Source organism: Zootoca vivipara, chromosome 1, assembly GCF_965207765.1.
Source record: "Zootoca vivipara chromosome 1, rZooViv2.hap1.1, whole genome shotgun sequence".
Taxonomy (NCBI): domain Eukaryota; kingdom Metazoa; phylum Chordata; class Lepidosauria; order Squamata; family Lacertidae; genus Zootoca; species Zootoca vivipara.
In genome coordinates, this window is record NC_142582.1 from 70834872 (window position 1) to 70856033 (window position 21162).

Consider the following 21162-nt stretch of genomic DNA (forward strand, 5'->3'; position numbering starts at 1 on the left):
GGAAAAATAAAAAAATGCAGCTCCCTTCAACAAATGGATTGAAAGTATTTATAAACTCAACATGTGAACAAGTCACATACAAACGTAGACTTGCCATGGACAAATAATCTTGTAATAATTTATGGGCATATATATATCCAACAACCTTGTGTTACACGGAGAAACCATGTGGTTGTTGTAGTCCAGTGGCAGTGAGATCTGACAATCAGGAGCAAAAATTATATTCACCAAATAAGTCTAGTTTTCAGGAGCTTCCAATAGTGTTTGAACAAAGCTAAAAACTCATACACTGGCCTAAACTTCCCTCCCCACCCCATTTTTTTAAAATCAAGAATACATCTGAACAATTAAGATTTAAATAGATTTAATAGATTTAAATTATTTTTAAATAATATTATATGGGAACTCCATATTACAAAACCACTTTTATTTAAGTACAATACAAAAATTTTTAAAAGACACAAAATAAGTGCTTCCAAAAGTTATTAGTATTCCAGTAACCTTCTAGAGCTAAAGTTCGACACCTCCATCGGTACCTCTGTCATGAAAATACTGCAAAAAGATGGCTGGATTACTAGCATAGAATTGATCAAGCAACCTCTTCCGCTCTTTGGCAGAGAGACTGGAGTCCTCATCAATAGATTTTAGCAAAGATACAAGTTCCTTTTTTGTAGTCTTCTTTGCACTGTGGTGATACTCACTCTTGTCACGTTGCTGGCAGAAAGTATATCCTAAAGAGCAAGCATGAAAAACCATTCATAAAACTATACTTAGTGGTAACTCTCGTCATTGATATACAGTAGTCTCATATCCATAATCAATACAGCAGAGGCATGGGGAGCCTCTGGCCTGCCAGGGATCCTAACTAGACTTGTGAAGTCATTTCCCTCCACCCATGCCCACATGGCCCCACACCTTCTGAGCTGAGCTGATCCCTGCCACAACAGGAACACTTTCTCATGTTTCCCTCATACTGAAGTTATCTGATGAAACGTGACAACAGGCCACTGACAGGTGGGTAGCCCTACCTACCTAGCAAAGTGACAAGGCAGCCCTGTTTAGGGAAGCTTTTAATGTTTGATGGATTTCTGTATTTTAGAATTTGGTTGGAAGCCACCCAGAGTGGCTGGGGAAACCTGGCCAGATGGGCGGGGTATAAATAATAATTTTTATTTATTTATTTATTATTATTATTATTATGTGGGGGGTGGGAAGCCTCAGAATTTGCCCCTCCCCGAAGCTGGATCCTGTTCCCCACCCTTGCCCTATAGCACTCTGGAAGGTAGTCCAGTATTACCCCCATTTTACAGATAAAGGACGCAGGCTGGATATCTTGTTTAAGACCACCTAGTAATCTCATGGCTAAAGAAATTGGGACCAGGGATTTCCCACTTATGCTCTTGACCATCTCACAACTGCTTTCATCTCTGTCTACTTAATCAACTTGCATTTTCATAGAACCACATTGCTGAATGGGCCCCAAGGCATCACTAACCCAACTCATGCCTTATCAAGTTTCGTTATCGCTACATTTAAATAAATGAGAGTGTCAATTAAGATGTGGGCTTTTCCAGGGTTTTCTTAGAAGTGACTCAAAGCAGGGATGTGGAAACCTGTGGCCCTCCAGATGTTACTGTACTTCAGCTCCTATCAGTCCTAGCCACCATGGCTAATGGTCAGGTCTGATGAGAGCTGTAGTCCAGCAACAGGTAGAGGGCCACTGATTCCCCAGCCATGGACTTACCGTAAATGTTATTAAAGACATGGTTACCTGTATTCAGGTTGGAATCTTTCCCCTGCTGTATAGCCACAAGCTTGTCACTAACAATTTTATGCAACGTCCCTGGGATCTTGGAGAAAAGCAGCAACAGCTTTTTTTAGTCATTAAAATTTAGGAAGATAATTCAGTAACAAGCAACAGCAGGGAAACAAGGTTTTAGGCACTTACCTTTAATACATCTTTCTGGTAGTCCACCAAAAACAAAATTAGAAGGTCAGTTTTTCCTTTAGATAAACTTTTATTGTTGACTATGGCTTTGGAGAAAGTTCTTTTCACAACCATCCGGTTGTCGCTCTACAAAATAAAGGGAAATGATTAAAAGAGTGCTTCCCTGCTTACTTACTTTGTCTTCAAACACAAGTTTCCTATAGTTTGCTTCACAAGACTATAGAAAGTTATGTGAATGCAAGTTACTTAATTTGTGAAGTAAGCCTAATAGAGTTCAGTAGAGCTTATGCATAAGTCTGCTTAAAATCATCTCAATATTATTGTTATTGGTTATTTAGGGGTTGTATCAAACACTGTGCACAGAGTTCCCATTGTGCAACTGGACTTTTCCTTCCTCTTCATTCCTTGCACACCTTCAGAATCTGCTCCAGGGGCTCCCTCCAACCCTCTGGAGCAGTTTTTGAGGGTGCACAGGGGACGGGAAAGGGCAAATACTATGCTAGCAGAATAGTCACACTGGAAACGACCCATTTTTAAAAAATCATTATTAACTATTATTATTAGGCACTATTTCTTACCCACTCTTTGTCATAATGTCCCAGCTCAGATTTAAATATTTAATATACAATATTACAGTAAATTAAAACAATGTTCTGTCTGGTGGTGTGGAAACTGCTGCAGTGTGACTCTGCTCCAATGGTTAACAACACTGGAAATCCAAGGTCACGTGGAAGGAACCCATAATGTGGCTCCTTCCCACTTCGGTTCCTCAAAAGGACAGTGTAATCATGGGAAGGAATCATGGCATGGGGTCCCACCATAGCAATCTCATATTTCCAACATTAACCTGGTGGCACAGCTTTGCTCCAAAGACTGCCATGTCATTGAAGGTTACATGAGAAGGGGCCCTAAGTGATCATCACACTTGCCTCTGCTTGGAGCTTAAGATCAGAATTCTGAGCGATAATAGCCATGAAATAGAGTAGTCTCCTGAACTCCTCTCTTCTTGTACTATCCAATAACTTCAAGTAGAGTTGAATTGCTTCCAAAGCTTGATCAGTTTTCCCATTAACTGGAACAAAGAAGAACAATGGAGTTTATGACTATGTTCTGTTTAATATCTATGTTCTGTTTAAATACAGACAATTCCCCATCACCACAAACTTGTTAAGTTTGCCAGTAAAAGCACAGTTACCATTGAGCTATACAGTACAGTATGCATTTTACAAGAGTTTTCACTCCACATGTCTGTAGACAAGGAGTTGCTTGGTAAAGAATGTAGCTAGTCATCTAGAAATTTGGAAGCCAATTGCACTTACCTAGCAGCTCTGCAATGCCCAGGTGGATTTCAGGTGCATGACTTAACAGTGGTTCCTTCTTTTGGCTATAGTATCTACCAATGGTATCAAACAACAGCAGCTTCCCAAAATGTACTTTGTCAGGCTGCTCAGGCAAATTGCGGCTCACATCAACCACCATCGGATCTGGCAGATACTCCAGACAGTCTATTGCTGCCGACACCCATTCATCCGCCCTAGAAAATGAAAATTCCTATGTCTCTATATTTTCAAAGTCATGGGCCCTACTCCAGGTAAGGTCTGTCCATAACCAAGGCCCATTGAAATCATAATAACAGCTTAGGGCCAAAGCTAGGTGTGACCTGCGAGATGCAGGAAAGATCTTCAGTGGTGGCATTTAAGAAAGAGATCAAAGCACCTTGCAGGTGGGATGGCAGGTGAACACAGTTAAAATGGGCACTGCAGCACAGAGGCAGGAAAAGTAACCCTTCCAGCACACTATTTTCTTGGTCCAAACCCTTCTCCCCTTAATAAACATGCCTCTAAAGATGCTATTTGCCCTGCAGGCAAAAGTAAACTTGGTCTGCAACTCAACTTCTTGTGTTCCTGTTCATCAACATACATACTTACTGAGAGTCTCCGAATGCTTTCAGAATTTCTCGGTCCAGGCTTGTGATGTTACATTCAGACTCTTGCTTTGTTTGTGGAATTTTAGATCCTGCCTTCTGGTACTCAAGTAAAGAGTCAAGAAGTGGAAGATCTATAAGCTGCAGGAGGCGGGTAATTGTTTGCTCTCTCCAGACTTCGTTAATAACTAGAAGCACAATTCAAATGCCAAGATCAAGTTAGCTAAAGTTATTTAGGGGTCAAGGAGTAATCTGCCATTGCATTATTTGTCTTTTAGCCTAAGAGACTTAATACTTCACTGAAAGAACACTTAAGCAACCTGCTTCCTTATTGATGCATTACAAGTGTACTTTATCAGGGTAAAAGGAAGGTGATCAACAGCAATTTATGCAGGGAACAGCAAGCATTTGGACATAGCCAACATGCTTTACATTTTTTCCTGTGGAACTTGCGAATGATCTTTGCTGCACAGGGAATCCAATCACATAAATCATGCTAATAAGGATGCGTAAAGAAAGGAGGCCTTGTTGAAGACTTTAGAGCTGGAACAATGGATTCCTTAGCTTCAAGAGCCTCTGCCACATTCAAGGATTCCAAAACTGAAAAGCAAGAACTTGCCTGCTTGCTGCATTTTCTAATCAGGACTAAATTTTCAACTACAGAAAAACAACCCCAATTTTGGGCTTTCCCATCAACAAAGATGAAATAGGTGGCAGCAACACATTCAAGCCTTCTTAAAACCAGCTAAATTTTCAAGATAATGGCTGAGCTTTAAATATGAGTTTTAAACTGCATTTCATTTTTTAAAAATATCATTTAAATAGTTTTTATTGTTTTATAATGCACCTATTTTATCTGTTGCTTTGTAAGCCATCCAGAGAACTTCTATTCTGGGGTGGCTACATAATAAATGTAATAAATAAAAGCTTTTTATCCCCTACACCAGAAGTCAAAAATGTGAGGCAATGCCATTTTCAAATACACCACAGTCAGCCTTTCCCCCTATAGCTTGGGGTAGTTTTGCTATCTGTAGTCTAATGAGCTTGAGGAGAGAAGGCAGACAGCAGCACATCACGGGATAAGCAAATGGCTCATGCTGGCTGGGATTGATGGACATTGTAGTCCAAAACACACCGTGGGTTCTGAGCTGGTGAAGGCTTGTCTATAATGATCATCGCCAGGCCCTCCAGCTTAACTTCACAAACTTCTATTCCCTGTGACAGTTGTAGGTCAGTGTCAGAGGTTGGCGATGCATGATTTATCAGGATGGGGAGACAATAGGCATCTGCTGTAAGTCAAGAAAATACACTACACAATGTATTCCTTTTATTCTAAGCACTGTATTTGGTAGTGGAAATACAGTTCCCACCAGTTTAATATAAGGCATCCATTCCTTCCCTTGGGTGCAAGCAATTGTGATGTTTGCGCATCACTTACCTTGGTGAGAAAGGTTTAGAGAGGTATTTACTTGAGAGGAACTAACAGGCGTTAGACTCAAGTTTTCCAAGAGATCCTCCAAGCTTCCTGATTTCACTGGTGTTATGTTAAGTAATGCTCTTTTCTCCTGTCTGAGGAAAGAAAAATGGATGATTCAAGGTATCTGCTCTTCAGCCAGAAAGGTCCTGGTAGTGATAGTCTCTAAAAGTGTGCTTTGAATTCATGACTATTCAACTGAAGGGCAAAATACAAACATTCCGCTTCAAACATAAAAATGAACCGAAGAGATACATGCTCAAGATAATTGAATGCACATCAGTGTCCCTTATGTTAATTGACCTGTCACAAGAGTATCAGGTCAATTATCTGTTACAACCCCAATCCCACTTGCCTAGATCTATTTCAGTAGGATCTATTTCTGTGTAGAAATGGTTAGGATTGTGCTGTTAGGCCTGTTCTTCTAAGATGTTTGATATAATGGTCATATTTAACTGTGACTTCAGTACTTGAAGCTGTGATGTAACATATTGAGCTAAGAGACACAGCCCCCCCCCCGTATTTATAAATACTTACAGTATATGGTTGACCACTATTGCTGAGGCTGAGCCCCATTTATGTTTGCGGTGTCCAATTAAGAACTGCCATTAAAAATGTGATATTTACAATGTGTCACTGATGTGAATTATGTATTAATTCATGCATTTCAAAAAATTAAATATAAAGTGCTACTGTATTGGGGGCGGGAAGGGAATGGCGACTAGCCATCCTGTTTTTGCACCTGTAATCCAGGTTCCAGTAGCCATTTGGCTCCTAGCTTTTCTATCTCAGTTTCTAACACTGCTTCTAAGGGGCCAAGCTATGTGTACTCAGAAGCAAGTCCTACTAAGTTCAATAGGATTTACTTCCCTCTTAGGTGTGATGTCTAAGGCAACCCTACTTCCAGATTAGTGGGAACAAGCACCACTGAATTCAAATGGACTTGTTTCTATCTGGTTATATATAGATTGCACTATAAAGCATAACCAAGTTAGATTCAGCATCTTTCACAAGGGTTGTGCACACTACACCCAAATGAGACCTCTCAGTTCACTTGTGGCAACAGGTATAGCATTTTAATGGAGGGCACATTTAAACCGTATGCCTTCCCCCAAATAATACTGGGAACTGTCATTTCCCTCACAAAAAAGATACATTTCCCAGCATTCTTAATGAACCGCAGTCCCCAGGATTCTTTGGGGGAAGGCTTTGGATGTGGTTTAAATGCATCATACATTTTTCTCCTAAGAGTTAGGAGCATGTTAGTCATCTTACATTACACACATAATCTCACATCCTTACATTCTACTTTGGTGTCCACCCTTGGTTCCATTCTCAAAAGACACTAACACATTTCAAATGTCCACTTCACCCATATAATAATAGACCAAAAGAACAACTCTCCCTGCAGTCATAATTAGTACACGTGAGTGAGTCTTCAGCATGTGCCTTTAGATACATCACTCTCTCATCAGCTGGAATGATACAAACAAAATCCTATCCAAGAATTGTACTTGATCCAATGGAAATTGGTCATACTTAAATCCATTTGAGAATGATAGGGTTGAAGTGTAAATTGGGTTGTTGTTTTTATTTTGATTATGTATTTTGTGTTTTTTATATTGTGATTTTCTCCTGTGAGCCTAGGGCAGTATAAAAATTTGAGGAGGAGAGGGCAGACATGCTGGTACTCAGTTTCAGCTACATTGAAATCTACAATTTTTCCATTGACTTCTAAGGGCAGCTCTACCTTCTATCCCTGGGGACATTTTAAAACACACATTCATAACCACATGAACCTGCCTGCCTGGCAAGAACTTCACTGGAGGCTCTTGTCTGAATGCCCCCTGCAACAGGAGGTAAACAGGTGGCAATCAGAGACAGGGCCCACTTGGTGGTGGCATCCCCACTGTGGAACACTCCCCAGAAACACTTGGCTGGTAACTAGTTCCTAGTGTTAGTTTCATTATCTGGTACCTAAAGCTTTTAAATTGTCCTAAAAGCTATTTTACACTAGACAACTAATTTTGCTTTTTTGTTTCTGTTCAGCTTTTTGCTTTTACTGACTTTATTGTCCTTTTATTTATCTTTGTTTTAATGGACAACTTTGAAGTGATATCAGCCAATGTGGAAGCTTTACGCTGAAAGGCAAAATAATACATTTGAGATAGACAGACACAGACATCCAGCAAGGGTGATGCAAGGATGGAAACTACCATAGCTTCAATTCCAGCACCCCTTGGTTGGGTGAGAACTCCTAAAAATTGGTGCTGCATGCATAATTCCCAGGGCAGGAAGTTTGCATCCTGAATTCAGAGCTGTGCTCACACATCCTTAGTCAGATGGCCAACAGCAGCACCAATCACCTTGTCTTTCTGACAAGTAGGGGGAGTCGACTGTCCCTTTCCACATCCACAGAGGCACCTAGCCAGATAGTGACAGTGACATGTATTGAGTTGGTACACAAAGCTGCAGAGATAGATCAAAGCAAAGTCCACCATGAGTTCAGCAAAAGTAGATCTTCCTCAGTTGTTGACTGTGGAACAACTTATACAAGATAGAACAACAAGAAAACATGGCAAATATCTTCAGCACTTCATTTGGTACTAACCTTTGATGCACAGTCCGGCCGTACTCTTTTCCAAATGGACTGTCCATTTGGTTACACGCATTTGGAAACCTGTAGAGGCTGCAGCTGCTATCTTCGAACACAGACCGTTTGTCTTTTCCAAAGACTCTGGTAGAAACTGCTTCAAACACTTTGTAATCCATCAGTGCCTGACACACTCTCACAACTTTAGTCCGGGAAATATCTACATCGCCAAAGTATTTGTTCTGCAGAAGGTGGGCATAGACTATGTCTACTGCATCGGAGCCAATAAAACAGTCGTTAAAAGATTTCAGGTTCTGACGCCGCTTTTTCACTTCAACTTGGGTCTGAAGTGCGTTGATAATGCTGCTCCAGACATATGTGGCTCCAAATGGTCTCTGTGCCAAGCTGAAACCTAAAAACGCAATGCAAGAGGTGTTTCAGTGAGTGTTCTAGAAGCAGATTATAGACCTACCCAATATTTTTAGGAGTCACTTCCAAAAGTGTGCATCATTTCCCGTGGAAATATTTGTGGAGCCCTTTTACCTGCTTTCCTGGCAACATTAGCTAACAAGGTCTCTAGCACAGGGATGGGAAACCTTTTGCCTGCCAGGTGGAGTGGGAGTCCATCTCCCACCAACTTCAGCCAGTATGGTCAATGGTCAGGGATGGATGGACTCTGGGACTCCAACATCTGGGGAAGGACATAGGCTCTCCATCCCTGCTCTAAGGTTTGACTCAAGGGAATATAACAGTTTTGTCCCCATAACTATAAAAATGCTATCAGTCAGCAGGGCTGGGGAAGATTTCTCTCTGCCAGAGACAGAGACCCTATAAAGCAGCTGTCAGTCAATTACTGACAATATTAGGAATCTTCATTTTCTCATTAGTGATACTTTTTGTGGGAGAGTCTTGCCCACACCTGCCCAAGATGCTTCTATGCAAGGCTGCCATTTCAAATTCCTAAGGTGGGGGAAGGGAGAGAGAAAGAATGTATTTTACAGGTGGCCATGATTCTTCACAAGATTGTAAAAGCTCTTGTATCCACTCAGGATTAAAGTTGCAAAAAGAAAAAGAAAAAAAAGTATTTTGAAAGCATGTGTTGTGGTTACTATTTGTACTTTATAATTACGACAAAGCCATCAGCACAGAACGGTCTTTTTTGTTATTAAAACAAATGCCTGAGACACACATACCTGGTACATTCACCCATCAAATTTTTATGCCTATAACCATAATGTTTATAGTCAAGTACTGGAGGATGCAAAGGCTGCCCCAGAACACCTAAATCTACTGGTACTGTCCGTATCAGACCAGTAAACTCAAATGCCTGAGTAGTTCTGCCGACATTTTTTTTTAAAAGTTCTTTTAAAACAAAAAATCTACTGTACTGTAGCCAACAGCGCTACAGCTTTTCTAATTCTTGTTGCCAAACAGACCCCAGGGAAAGCTTTGTTTGCTAACAACATTGGAGTCAAGGCTGCCTCCCAGAAGACTACCCAAACTGGGAGGAAAGAATTTCCTCTCCTGGAAGGGAGTCCACAAGAGACCAGCTCCTGCACATTTACATATATGAACTTCCATAGGGATCACACAGCCAGCGTGAAGCTGATCACACTTAACACAAACAGCAATTTATCCACAGCTATATACTGTATTAAGAAGGAACCCAACATGCTGATGAATAGTGCCTCCAACTTTTGACAAGCAGCTCAGTTAGGAGAGACAGAACAGACCTTTTGCAGGAAGCGAGGGAATGAAAGCACTTTATGAAATTAATGTAGAAATGTGAGTAAGTAAAGCAAGTTGGAAGAGCTTCCTCTGTCGGGGAAAGGCTTCTTGCATATTACCCAGGGACTCCAGGCAACCTGAAGAAACAGGGCACCAGCTCTAACGAGAGAGAGAGAGAGAGAGAGAGAGAGAGAGAGAGAGAGAGAGAGAGAGAGAGAGAGAGAGAGAGAGAGTCCGGAAACAGCAAACCTACCAGAGCTGGGAGCAGGGAAGTCCCCGCCATCCTAGCCCTTAGGCACACTAATTAACATTTTTAACCTCTTAAATGTGTTTGTGTGAGAGGGTGGAGGAGTTATTGGTTTGTTTTGTTCTTGTTTTTATTATGCGTTTTTCTGCTGCGACCCACCATGATATCAGTATACAAGGGCAGTATACAAATTTATAATATAATAAAATAGGATTCTGCCCGAGCAACTGAACCCCTCCACCAGCTCTGCTTACCTTCCAACTGGGATAAGGCCAGGCATCTGCCAGAAGAGAGGAGATAGCCGTCGAAGGGAGAAGATACGGGGTTGCATCAGAGCAACCTCGGCGGGTCGAGCCAAAGGTCGATCAGTCGATCAGACCCGGGTGCTGCCTCCACCTGCGGCCAGTCAGAGAACGCGCTTTCCGCCCGCCCCACGCCCCTTACTTCTCAGCGGGGCGAAATTGGGGGTGCGAGGGCGCGAGACAGGCGGCTTTGCATAGGACTCTATAGGAGCCGACCCTTAAGAGCGAGAAGAGGCGGGGAGCCCACGGCACCCACCTGCCTTAATTGGAGGCGCTTTGCCCCGCAGTCTCCCTTCTCCGCCTGTCCCCCCGCAGAACATAATAAAGAAGCCCCGAACCCGCCGCCTACCTGGAGGCTTGTTAGCCGGACTGTACACCGCGCAGAGATTCAAAGCCGCCGCCTTCTCCTTCACGGTGGCCATAGCGCCGGCCGGTTTCTGCCTCGGCGTCCCCGGGAGTGAGCGGAGCAGCCCGGGCTCCTCGCGGAGGGGAAATAGGCGGCGCTCGCACGCAGGCGCTGCTTCCATTGGCTCACGTTGGCGGTGGGGGCGGAGCCCGCCCTCTACTTTAACAAGCCGAACTGCAGCCGCGGGACGTTTTGGCCGCCGCGGCTAAGACAACGGTGCGCTCACCAGAGCTTCCCTAGAGGGGGTTGCTGTGCTCCCGGGGTGCGTTGCCGAGGACGCTCCCACCCACACAAAGGCTCCCGTTTCTCCCTCTAGCTCTAGGGAGAAACCAAGAGTGAGACACCTTCTATATCAGGCTTCCTCAAACTTGGCCCGCCAGATGGTTTGAGACTACAATTCCCATCATCCCCGACCACGGGTCCTGCTAGCTAGGGATCATGGGCGTTGTAGGCCAAAAACATCTGGAGGGCCGAGATTGAGGAAGCCTGTTCTATATGCTTGCATTGCACACATGGGTTTAGAGGGGAGTGGGAACACCCAAGACATTTTGGCTTTTTTGGCACCTGAGGCAAACCTCAAAATGGCAACCCCTCCTCTCCCCACTAGGGAAGAAGGGTGAGTGAAGATCTGCATCAAGAACAAGGGGGCGAGGAATAATAATGATCTGCATTGGGATCTGTGGACCCTGCCGTCTGAGGCAATCACCTCATCTCACCTAATGGGTGGGCTGGTCCGGATTGGTGGAAAGGTCTGAAAGAAGGAGCAGTAGTGGACTTCGGGCTCTCAAATTTCAGCAGCATCCTGTTTGATGCTAAGATTTGGCACCCCTCGCCTCCCTGACTCTGTTCTGCGACATTGTTGTGACACCCCCTGCAGCTTCTGGTGCCATGGCACTTGGTCATGCTACAATAAAACCTCTGGAAGAAGCTTGGTCAGTGTACAGGTTTCCATGTGGATTTCAGTCTGAGTGCAAGTAAGGGGAAGGTGAGGGGCTATTACTTGGACTCCTGCTTATAACGGTCCCAGGCATTACAGATAGTAGGCCTTGGCCCATGGTGTAGAGTAGTGTCTCCCTTGCAGCCATACCTCCTCCCGTTAGCCCCTCCTTTATAAATGTCTCAGGTAGCAGGGCATGTGAGGGTATGTTCCCTGCTCTTTGCAAGTTATGATCTTGGTGGTAGGAGCATTTTATCCCCATCCAATTCTTATTAACCAAAAGTCTCCTATTGCTCATGGTCTCAAATGTTTCATTTCACAAGTCTGTGCACCCTGAAACCTGTATATGTTTAAAGGTAAAGGGACCCCTGACCGTTAGGTCCAGTTGCGGACGACTCTGGGGTTGTGGCGCTTATCTCGCTTTACTGGCCGAGGGAGCCGGTGTACAGCTTCCAGGTCATGTGGCCAGCATATCTAAGCCGCTTCTGGTGAACCAGAATATGTTTAAAGGTAAAGGTATGCATTTACCTTTAAACTTTAAACTTATGAATGTTTACTCATAAGCAAATCGTAGCTGAGTAAGATTGTCTTCCATAAACATGGTTTTAACAATGGGTCCATAAGTGACTGTGGAGACCAATTCTGGATCCACACGTCCTTCCTCAGTGGGGACATTGGTTTCCAGGCGGGAGTTGATCACGGTGTGGATTTGCCAAGCGTGCCTTCAGGGCCGGAGATCGCTCCGGCGCCCCTGCCCTGGTGGGCGGGCGCAGTGTGACTTCTGCATGGCGCCCCCCTGCCGCCCGGCGCCACCCAGCCTACCCCTAGAGCCGGCCCTGCATGATTCTCCCTTGCGTCCTGAGATCGAGTTTCTTCAAAGCCCATGACACCTTTGGGAAAAGCTGTTCTCCAACTGGAGCGCTCGTAGGCCAGTGTTTCCCAGTTGTCAGTGTTTATACTACATTTTTAAAGATTTGCCTTGAGACAGTCTTTAAACCTCTTATGTTGACCACCAGCATTATGCTGGTGTATATTACTAAGTGTGGATGGGCTTGCAGTACAGTACTGCCAACTAGATCCTATGCAATGATATACACACCTAACTGTGAAAAGAGCTCAGCTGGTAGGAGGCTATGCAAAAATGGGCAAGCTTTGACTGTTGAGATAGAATTTATTTACCTTTATTATTATACTAGTATCTCACTTCACCTTCCACATATTTTCCCAATCGTGAGCCCACTTTATTTGTGCTCACTTTACCATTCCATCCAGTTTTCCCCCATATAACAGGAATTATACATTTTTTTAGTAATTTCGTATCACTCTCAATTATCTCTTTTTGAAAGTTTGACACTGTGTAGCTGAAATCTTTCTTATTGTCTTCCTTAAACTGGTTGTTTAATTGTCTATGATGTAACCAACTTTGTAAAAAAAACACTTTAGTTCCTCATATTCTTTCAGCTTTAACCTTTTCCCCGCCTCTATTAATAACTATCTATACGTCGGCCAATTTCCTCTCTTACTAAGAGGTTTGAATGCTAATGCTTTCACCGGCGAAAGCCACCATGGAGTTTTTGGTTCTAAAAAATCTTTATGTTTATTCCACACTTTTATAAGCATTTTTCTTATTATATGATTATGAAAACTTTTGTGTTTTTTATCTTTCCCATACCATAAATATGAATGCCAACCAAATCAATTATCATGTCCTTCCAAATCTAATATTCCATCTCTCTGTAATTTAATCCAGTCCCGAATCCACGTGATGCAAGCTGCTTCATAATACAATTTTAGGTCTGGAAGGGAGAAGCCTCCTCTATCTTTTGTATCTATAAGTATTTTGTATTTTATTCTAGGCTTTTCCCCATTCCAGACAAACTTAGAAATGCCTTTTTACTAGTTTTTGAAGCAGACAAAATTACTTATTATCAGTACTGACTGAAATAAAAATAACATCTTTGGTAGTGCATTCATCCTTATTGCTGCTATCCTTCCCATCAGAGAAAGATTCATTCTGTTCCAAGTTTCCAAATCTTTCTTAATCTCATTCCAAACTTTCTCATAATTAGCCTTATATAAATTTAAATTTTTATTGGTAAGCCAAATTCCTAGATATTTGACTTTTTTGTGAATTTCTATTTTTTTGTGATCTCCTGCAACTCCTTTTTCTCCGATTCCTTCATGTTTTTTGTTAATATTTATGTCTTTCCTTTTTTTAAAAAAATAAATAAATAAATCCTGCTACTCGACCAAACTCTTGTATTTTTTCTAAAACTTTAAAGGTAAAGGGATTAGGTCCAGTCGTGGACGACTCTGGAGTTGCAGCGCTCATCTTGCTTTACTGGCCGAGGGAGCGTACAGCTTCTGACGAACCAAAGCAGCACACGGAAACTTTAGGGAGACATAATTTTGGTTCCTCAACTGTACTTACCAAGTCATCTGCAAATGCTTTCAACTTCAATTCATTTTCTCCTGTTCTTATTCCCACAATTTGTTTATCTGCTCTTATATTTCTGTTCAAAACCTCCAGGACCAGGATGAATAATAAAGGTGATAAATTAACAGACATCCTTGTCTCGTTCCTTTTTCTATTTTAAATTGATTCATTATCACCTGGTTAATAATTAATTTTGCATTCTGTTCTGTATATACAGCTTGTATCCCTTTTATAAACTTTTCTCCATATTCCATTTCTTCCATCACTTTCTTCATGAAATCCCAAGATATATTATCAAATGTTTTTTTCCGCATCTATAAACATCATTGCTGCTTTTTTCTCATTTCTTACTTTTAGATATTGTATTACATTAAAAATATTTCTTATGTTATCTTTCATCTGTCTACCTGGAATAAATCCCACTTTATCCGGATGTATATAAACATTGGTGCTGGAGGAGACTCTTGAGAGTCCCATGGACTGCAAGAAGATCAAACCTATCCATTCTGAAGGAAATCAGCCCTGAGTGCTCACTGGAAGGACAGATCCTGGAGCTGAGGCTCCAATACTTTGGCCACCTCATAAGAAGAGAAGACTCCCTGGAAAAGATCCTTATGTTGGGAAAGATTGAGGGCACAAGGATAATAATAATAATAATAATAATAATAATAATAATAATAATAATAATAATTTATTATTTGTACCCCGCCCATCTGGCTGGGTTTCCCCAGCCACTCTGGGCGGCTTCCAACAGAAAAATGAAATAAAATAATCTATTAAACATTAAAAGCCTCCCTAAACAGGACTGCCTTCAGATGTCTTCTAAAAATCTGGTAGCTGTTTTTCTCTTTGACCTCTGGTGGGAGGGCATTCCACAGGGCGGGCACCACCACCAAGAAGGCCCTCTGCCTGGTTCCCTGCAACTTGGCTTCTCGCAATGAGGGAACCGCCAGAAGGCCCTCGGTACTGGACCTCAGTGTCCGGGCAGAATGATGGGGGTGGAGAAGCTCCTTCAGGTATACTGGACCGAGGCCATTTAGGGCTTTAAAGGTCAGCACCAACACTCTGAACTGTGCTTGGAGAAGGTGACGACAGAGGACGAGATGGTTGGACAGTGTTCTCAAAGCTACCAACATGAGTCTGACTAAACTGCGGGAGGCAGTGGAAGACACGAGTGCCTGGTGTGCTCTGGTCCATGCGGTCACGAAGAGTCGGACACGACTAAACAACAACATTCTGAGGCTGCAGTCCTATACACTCTGTACTGGGATTACACTGGAATTTAAGAGGGTGCACTTTTGAGCAGACATATATATGTGCTGCAAAAGGTTTGGGCTGGCCATGCTTGTGGAAAGGGTGAGGGTGAAATAGCAAAGGTCAGGTCGCAATCAGGCTCAGATGCACAACCATGTGTTATTTGTGCCTTGCCAGTAGTGTAGAGAGAATTACCTTGTGAATTGACCTGAGACCTATGATGAAGGGCGGTACACAAGTCTAAAATAAAATAAAAAAAGCAAGCAAGCAGGATTTTCTTTCATATTGGGAATAAATTTTGGAGTGACATGGTAATTGATGGGATCTTCCTTGCTTTGGCAAGTGATTAAGATGATGTTTGTGTTAGATTAGAACAAACTGAGAAAGAAAATAACCAAGCAGAGGTTGAATACTACTTTTCTTTTCTTAGATAAGTTTCATATTTCATGCTAACATTAAGAAAAAGTTAAGAAAATGGCTCGATTCAGGCAGTAAGTCTAGATTTTGTTCATGCAGAATAGTTTGCCACATCACAAGTTACTGTAGTCTTCACTGTATCTTTTTTAATTTAGTGTTTGGAGCAGCACGGATGTTTCACTTTATATTAGTGTGAGTTGCTTCTTTGCATCTTGTGTGTTGATCTTGGATTATACCAAATGGTTATTTACCATAAATATTTCATAAACATTCCAGTTATTTTTAATGACTCCTCATCTGCATCTTTCTCCAACCTATGAACAATGGCTTCATTCAGTCAAAATGAAGCCATTCTGAAGAGACCAGCAAAAGGAATACATAAACAGTTGCTTATGAAAATGTGCAGTGTGCCCATTATCCTTGAAGAGACAAGCAGACTTTCAGCATATAGGTCACATATAATAAAAATAAATAAAATCCACACAAGTTATACTACAGAAATACAGAATGCTTATTTATTTCACATACTTTAAGCCTGCCCTTCATCATGTGATCTCAGTGTACATTACAATATAATTAAAATAAGAATTCCAAACAAGTTCAGTCATAAAAACCTCCAGACCTGCAGCAGTAGTGAACATCCCAAAAATCTCCAGGCAAAAATAGAAACCGGTACATATTTGCCTGGTACCAAAACACTGGAAATACTGGGGCCAGTTGGGTTTCCAGGAGGAAAGAATTCCACAGGTGTGGAACCACCACAGAGAAGCCCCTATCTCATATATAAGTGCAATTCTATCACATAAAAGCAGCAAATGTTATAAATTGCTCTGCTTCCAATGTGATTTATACAGTGCAGCCATTCACGTACCAGTACTATGTGAAATAAATTAGCTTGGATCCTTATAACCCCATGGATGGGAACTCTGCTCAAGGGTTGTTTCTGCTGGCACCCATTTTCCACCAATTGCCCCTTCATCTCCCTGTGTACCCCAAAAATCTGCTAAAGTGTTGTGGGCCCAGTTCAAAGGAGAAGGTGCTAGCCACAACCATCTAGCCACTTTTACCAGTGGGATCTTTCCTGAGTCAAAAGCCTTTCCACTAACAGAAGGGAAGCTCAGAATCCAAACCAGTGGTTGATTGAAATGCATTCTGCTGATATTTGATGGGTGACAGATTGCCAACATTGATCAAGTAATTCATACTGATGAGTAGGCTAAGTCTTCCAAAGTAACAAATGATCACTGAATTTCTGTAATGAAACCATATAAACAATGAAAGGGTGGGATGGGTAGGTGCTGCGTTGGGGGGGGGCATAGCTGCCAAGTTATCCCTTTTTTACAGGGATTTTCCCTTATGCTGAATAGGCTTCCTCGCGAGAAAAGGGAAAACTTGGCATCTATGGGGGGGGGGGAAGCCACCAAAACAAGACATTTCATGTCATTTGGAGCTTCTTGAGGCTATACCCCTTTAAAAAAATAAACGTGTGCAGCTGAGACAAAGATGGCCACAACTATAATAGATATTAATGGCTTAGCAAACTCAGGTGGTTATGTAGCCAAAATAGGGCTACTGGTGAATAATAGGAAAGTTTCCACAAATAGGAAAAAATAATTCTTAAGCAGGTGAAACTAACAGTTGCAACACTCCCCCCCCCAAAAAAAAACCTTGTTGAGGAAGTAGCCATGCCTCCATTTCCTGCCAATTACAGTATTCTTGAACCACAGCATATGCAGCCGCCATTTCTCTCCCATGTTTTGCAACTGCACCCTACCCTTCCTCCTTATAGGAATTCTGAGTTTCCAAAGGCAACTTACAATGTGGCACAGCTAAATTATGTGTGAAAAGTAGGGAAATCTGCTATATGTGCATGCATGCAAGTCTTTCATATATGTGAAGATTGTGGCCACCATTTGGTTTCCAAAACAGAGTCATATTTGAATCATTATACCAACGGAGTACTTTGCAAATTTACAAAGCCGCTTGCCTTAGTCACTCCCAATTACTTCAGTTTAATGTTTTCAAGCTTAATAAACCACTAAACAGCATTTTGAAAAAGTGTCTTTACTTTAATGAGCTTAGTAACATCAAATCAACAATACAAAAAATGTGATTTCTTTTTCTTAGCTTTATACATTATTGTGGACCACCTAAAAACTGGACTAAAAAAGCACCTCTCATTAGTCCTGGCCTAAATGTTTGCCGTACATAAAATGATAGATATTACTATGCATTTTGTGAATGAAATGTGAACTTAAATAGCATAGATATATAGAAGGAAGTGCACTGTGTAATACTACAAAAATGTATGTTAGTGTAGGATGAAAAATGTTAAATTGCCATTAACAAATCTGAAGTTACTATACACTGATTTTCAATGTCCTAGTTTTGGCTTGTTTAAATTATTTAAACTATTTAAATTATTTTAAATAGTAGTAAAATTTTAAATATTTAAAATATATTTCCTCTATGAAGACCTGTTTATTGGAAGACAGTTTGAGTTTCCTTTTTAACATATATTACTTAAAGCAAAAGTAAATGATACAATGTTCTGTTAAAGAAGACTGTACAATCCAGTTGTATCACTTTTGATGCAAACAGAGGCTTAAAAGAAGAAGAAAAATCAAATGATATACATCATTTAGAGATGTGGACACAAAACGATGTTTGTTGGATTACCAATATGCAGGTGCAATTATTTAGTTTAGCACAGTGTTATCGATTTGTTTGCTTGCCCCCACTGATACATTTACAAAGAATGAGAACTTCATGTTTATACATTTGAGTGGGTACTGAATAGTTGGAAATCACATGCACATCTGTAGCCAGCCAGTTCCACATTCTTGCAGTATTATAGACACAAGTGACATGTGTGTACAATGTTGGTTGATGTATCCTATTCAAATCAGCTACATCACAATCCTAAATACAAAGTGGAAGAAAGTCTGAACAGTTTCAGCATACAGTGGTACCTCGGTTTATGAACACAATTGGTTCCGGAAGTCTGTTCATAAACTGAAGCGTTCATAAACTGAAGCGAACTTTCCCATTGAAAGTAATGGAAAGTGGATTAATCCGTTCCAGACGGTCCGCGGAGTAACCGTTCATAAACTGAAGCGAACTTTTCCATTGAAAGTAATGGAAAGTGGATTAATCCGTTCCAGACAGGTCCGCGAAGTACTTAAACTGAAGCGTTCATAAACTGAAACATGGGTGTAATTGGTTCCGGAAGTCTGTTCATAAACTGAAGCGTTCATAAACTGAAGCGAACTTTCCCATTAAAAGTAATGGAAAGTGAATTAATCCGTTCCAGATGGGTCCGCGGCGTTCATAAACCGAAAATTCATAAACCGAGGTGTTCATAAACCGAGGTTCCACTGTATATTGCATTTAGGTGAGGTTTCCGCTGCTCAAATCCTATAACTCTACTTATTGTAAGTGCACTGGCAGTTCTCCAAAGCATATCCAGCACTCTCTCAAAACTTCTACTTGCCCCGGGGGGGGGGGGGGTTTCCTTGGAAGGAAGAAAACACAAGGCGGTTGTCACGAGTAATGTTCAATTTTTATCCCAGAATATTTAGAAAATGTCTCTGAGCAAATAACTGGATTTCTCAAGTAACGTTGCTGTTACTCTGTCCCCTTATAGCTACAAAACATATTCCCTGAATGCAGGAAATACAGAGTTATTGCTACAGCGAAGGCAAATTTCTTCAATCTGTTGGTACAAGAAGCCTAAAATCTTTGCTTACATTTTATTTTCCCAAATGGCATTTAATTCTCCTAAACTTGCTTAATTCTGGATACATAAAACATTGTCTGCCTAGCATGGTGATATTCTCTGTTGTTTATAGGAACCATGGAAGATGCTCAAAACTAATTAGAGGCTTCTCAATTAAGAGAGAAATGGTGTGCAATTGTGCCTAGGAATACACCCAGGCCCCTACAGCTGCCGACCTTTTCCTGCGCCACAGAGTCACAAAAGACATTGGGTGTGTTTCAAGATGTCCACACTTCATGTGGTATAGTGATTAGGCCTAATAGGCCTCACCAATGCTCAACATGAAGTTGTGTACCCTAGAACAGACACTCCTTGCAACGTACAGGCATTTCTTGAAACACAGGGAGGGCAAACCAGTTGATGCAAGAGTTCTCTGAAGGTAGGAAGTTGAACACCCATCTAGCAATACAAAACTGTCTTTTCCATTCTACTCCCATATTCCTGAGAAAGTTTCTTATTTATCATTCACTTGATAAAGTTGCCACCGACTCAGCACGATCCTACCAATTTCCTCAGAAGTAAGTTCCATTGATTTAAATGAGACTTAGTCTTAGGTAAGTGGGCATAGGCTTTCATCCTGGGTCTATAACAGGCATCCCCCAAACTTCGGCCCTCCAGATGTTTTGGACTACAATTCCCATCTTCCCTGACCACTGGTCCTGCTAGCTAAGGATCATGGGAGTTGTAGGCCAAAACATCTGGAGGGCCGCAGTTTGGAGATGCCTGGTCTACAACATGGGGCAACCCCAGCTCTTTTGTTTAATTAAAGTTTAATTATTAAACCAATATATGTGTAAGCTTGTGTTGAAATGTATATTACTTTGCTGTAGAAGAACACATTTTGTTTTTGCACTTTGAACCTTCAGTGACTGGTTTTTAAGTATTTCAATTCTAAAATGAGAAGTATGAGAGTATCTTCCTCCAGCTGAGCAGGTTATTTACACGATGGCCCCAAGGATATTGCATCTACATTATAAAAAGACTTTCAAATATCTTCCTAACATTACATACTCTCACAGAGCAATGCTACAGATGCCTGCTCAAAAGAAAGTCTCAGAAGTTCTACAGGGCTTGGATAAGCAGGTAAAAGATTGCAGCCTTAATTATGAGTGAAGATGTACATTTGTTTGCAGGGAGGATGTATATATGCTGAGGTTTCCAAGATAATTCGGCAGTATTACGCTTCTTTGTTTGCAGGTAAGATTCATGCCTGAAATGTTTCTAGGAAGAGGATCAAGATACAGCCCTAACACTGGTATAGCTTGAGTCTAGACCTTTAGTTCTTCTACAGAAGTAGCAGAAATACAGCAAAGTCACAGTCACAGTAATACAACTTGGCTTTTTCAAGGCAAGTGCAGTATGAAGATATTTTAAGACAAATATCAACAAGAAATTTACCAAATTTTTCATTGCATTCCCCCCCCCATCAGAAAAATAGAGTACCACCACGTCCTACAATATAAAAACCTTTTGAAAATGCAGAGGTAAACCAACATAATAGATATCAAGATCAAAAATGTTGTCCTTTCATATTTTGAAATCCTAGTTTAATTCATGATCACAGCCTTTCATTCTTCTTTACAAATCTAAGGTGCAATGAACATATGTACAACTAAAGAAAATACACCATGCTACATATAAGAATATCCTGATTGGCTAGTGAATGAAGAATCCTGCTTTCTTGGCTGAAATTAAGGCACTAAGTGGCAGTGAAAGG

General features: G+C 41.4%; 1 protein-coding gene across 3 annotated transcripts; it reads right to left on the reverse strand.

Annotated features, from left to right (window-relative positions):
• Positions 1–347: 347 nt before the first annotated feature.
• Positions 348–10721, reverse strand: DEPDC7 (DEP domain containing 7). Of its 3 annotated transcripts, none has more exons than XM_035118229.3 (9): positions 10566–10721; positions 7958–8351; positions 5311–5441; positions 3877–4060; positions 3268–3482; positions 2878–3020; positions 1949–2074; positions 1772–1850; positions 348–731 (listed from the first exon to the last, which is right to left on the reverse strand). In XM_035118229.3, exons 1-9 carry the CDS (start codon positions 10636–10638, stop codon positions 511–513), a joined length of 1566 nt encoding a protein of 521 aa, XP_034974120.3. In that variant the 5' UTR covers positions 10639–10721; the 3' UTR covers positions 348–510. The 3 variants fall into 3 exon arrangements, with proteins under 3 accessions (XP_034974120.3, XP_034974140.3, XP_034974130.3); XM_035118249.3 differs by lacking the exon at positions 10566–10721 and adding an exon at positions 10169–10305; XM_035118239.3 differs by lacking the exon at positions 1772–1850.
• Positions 10722–21162: the final 10441 nt, after the last annotated feature.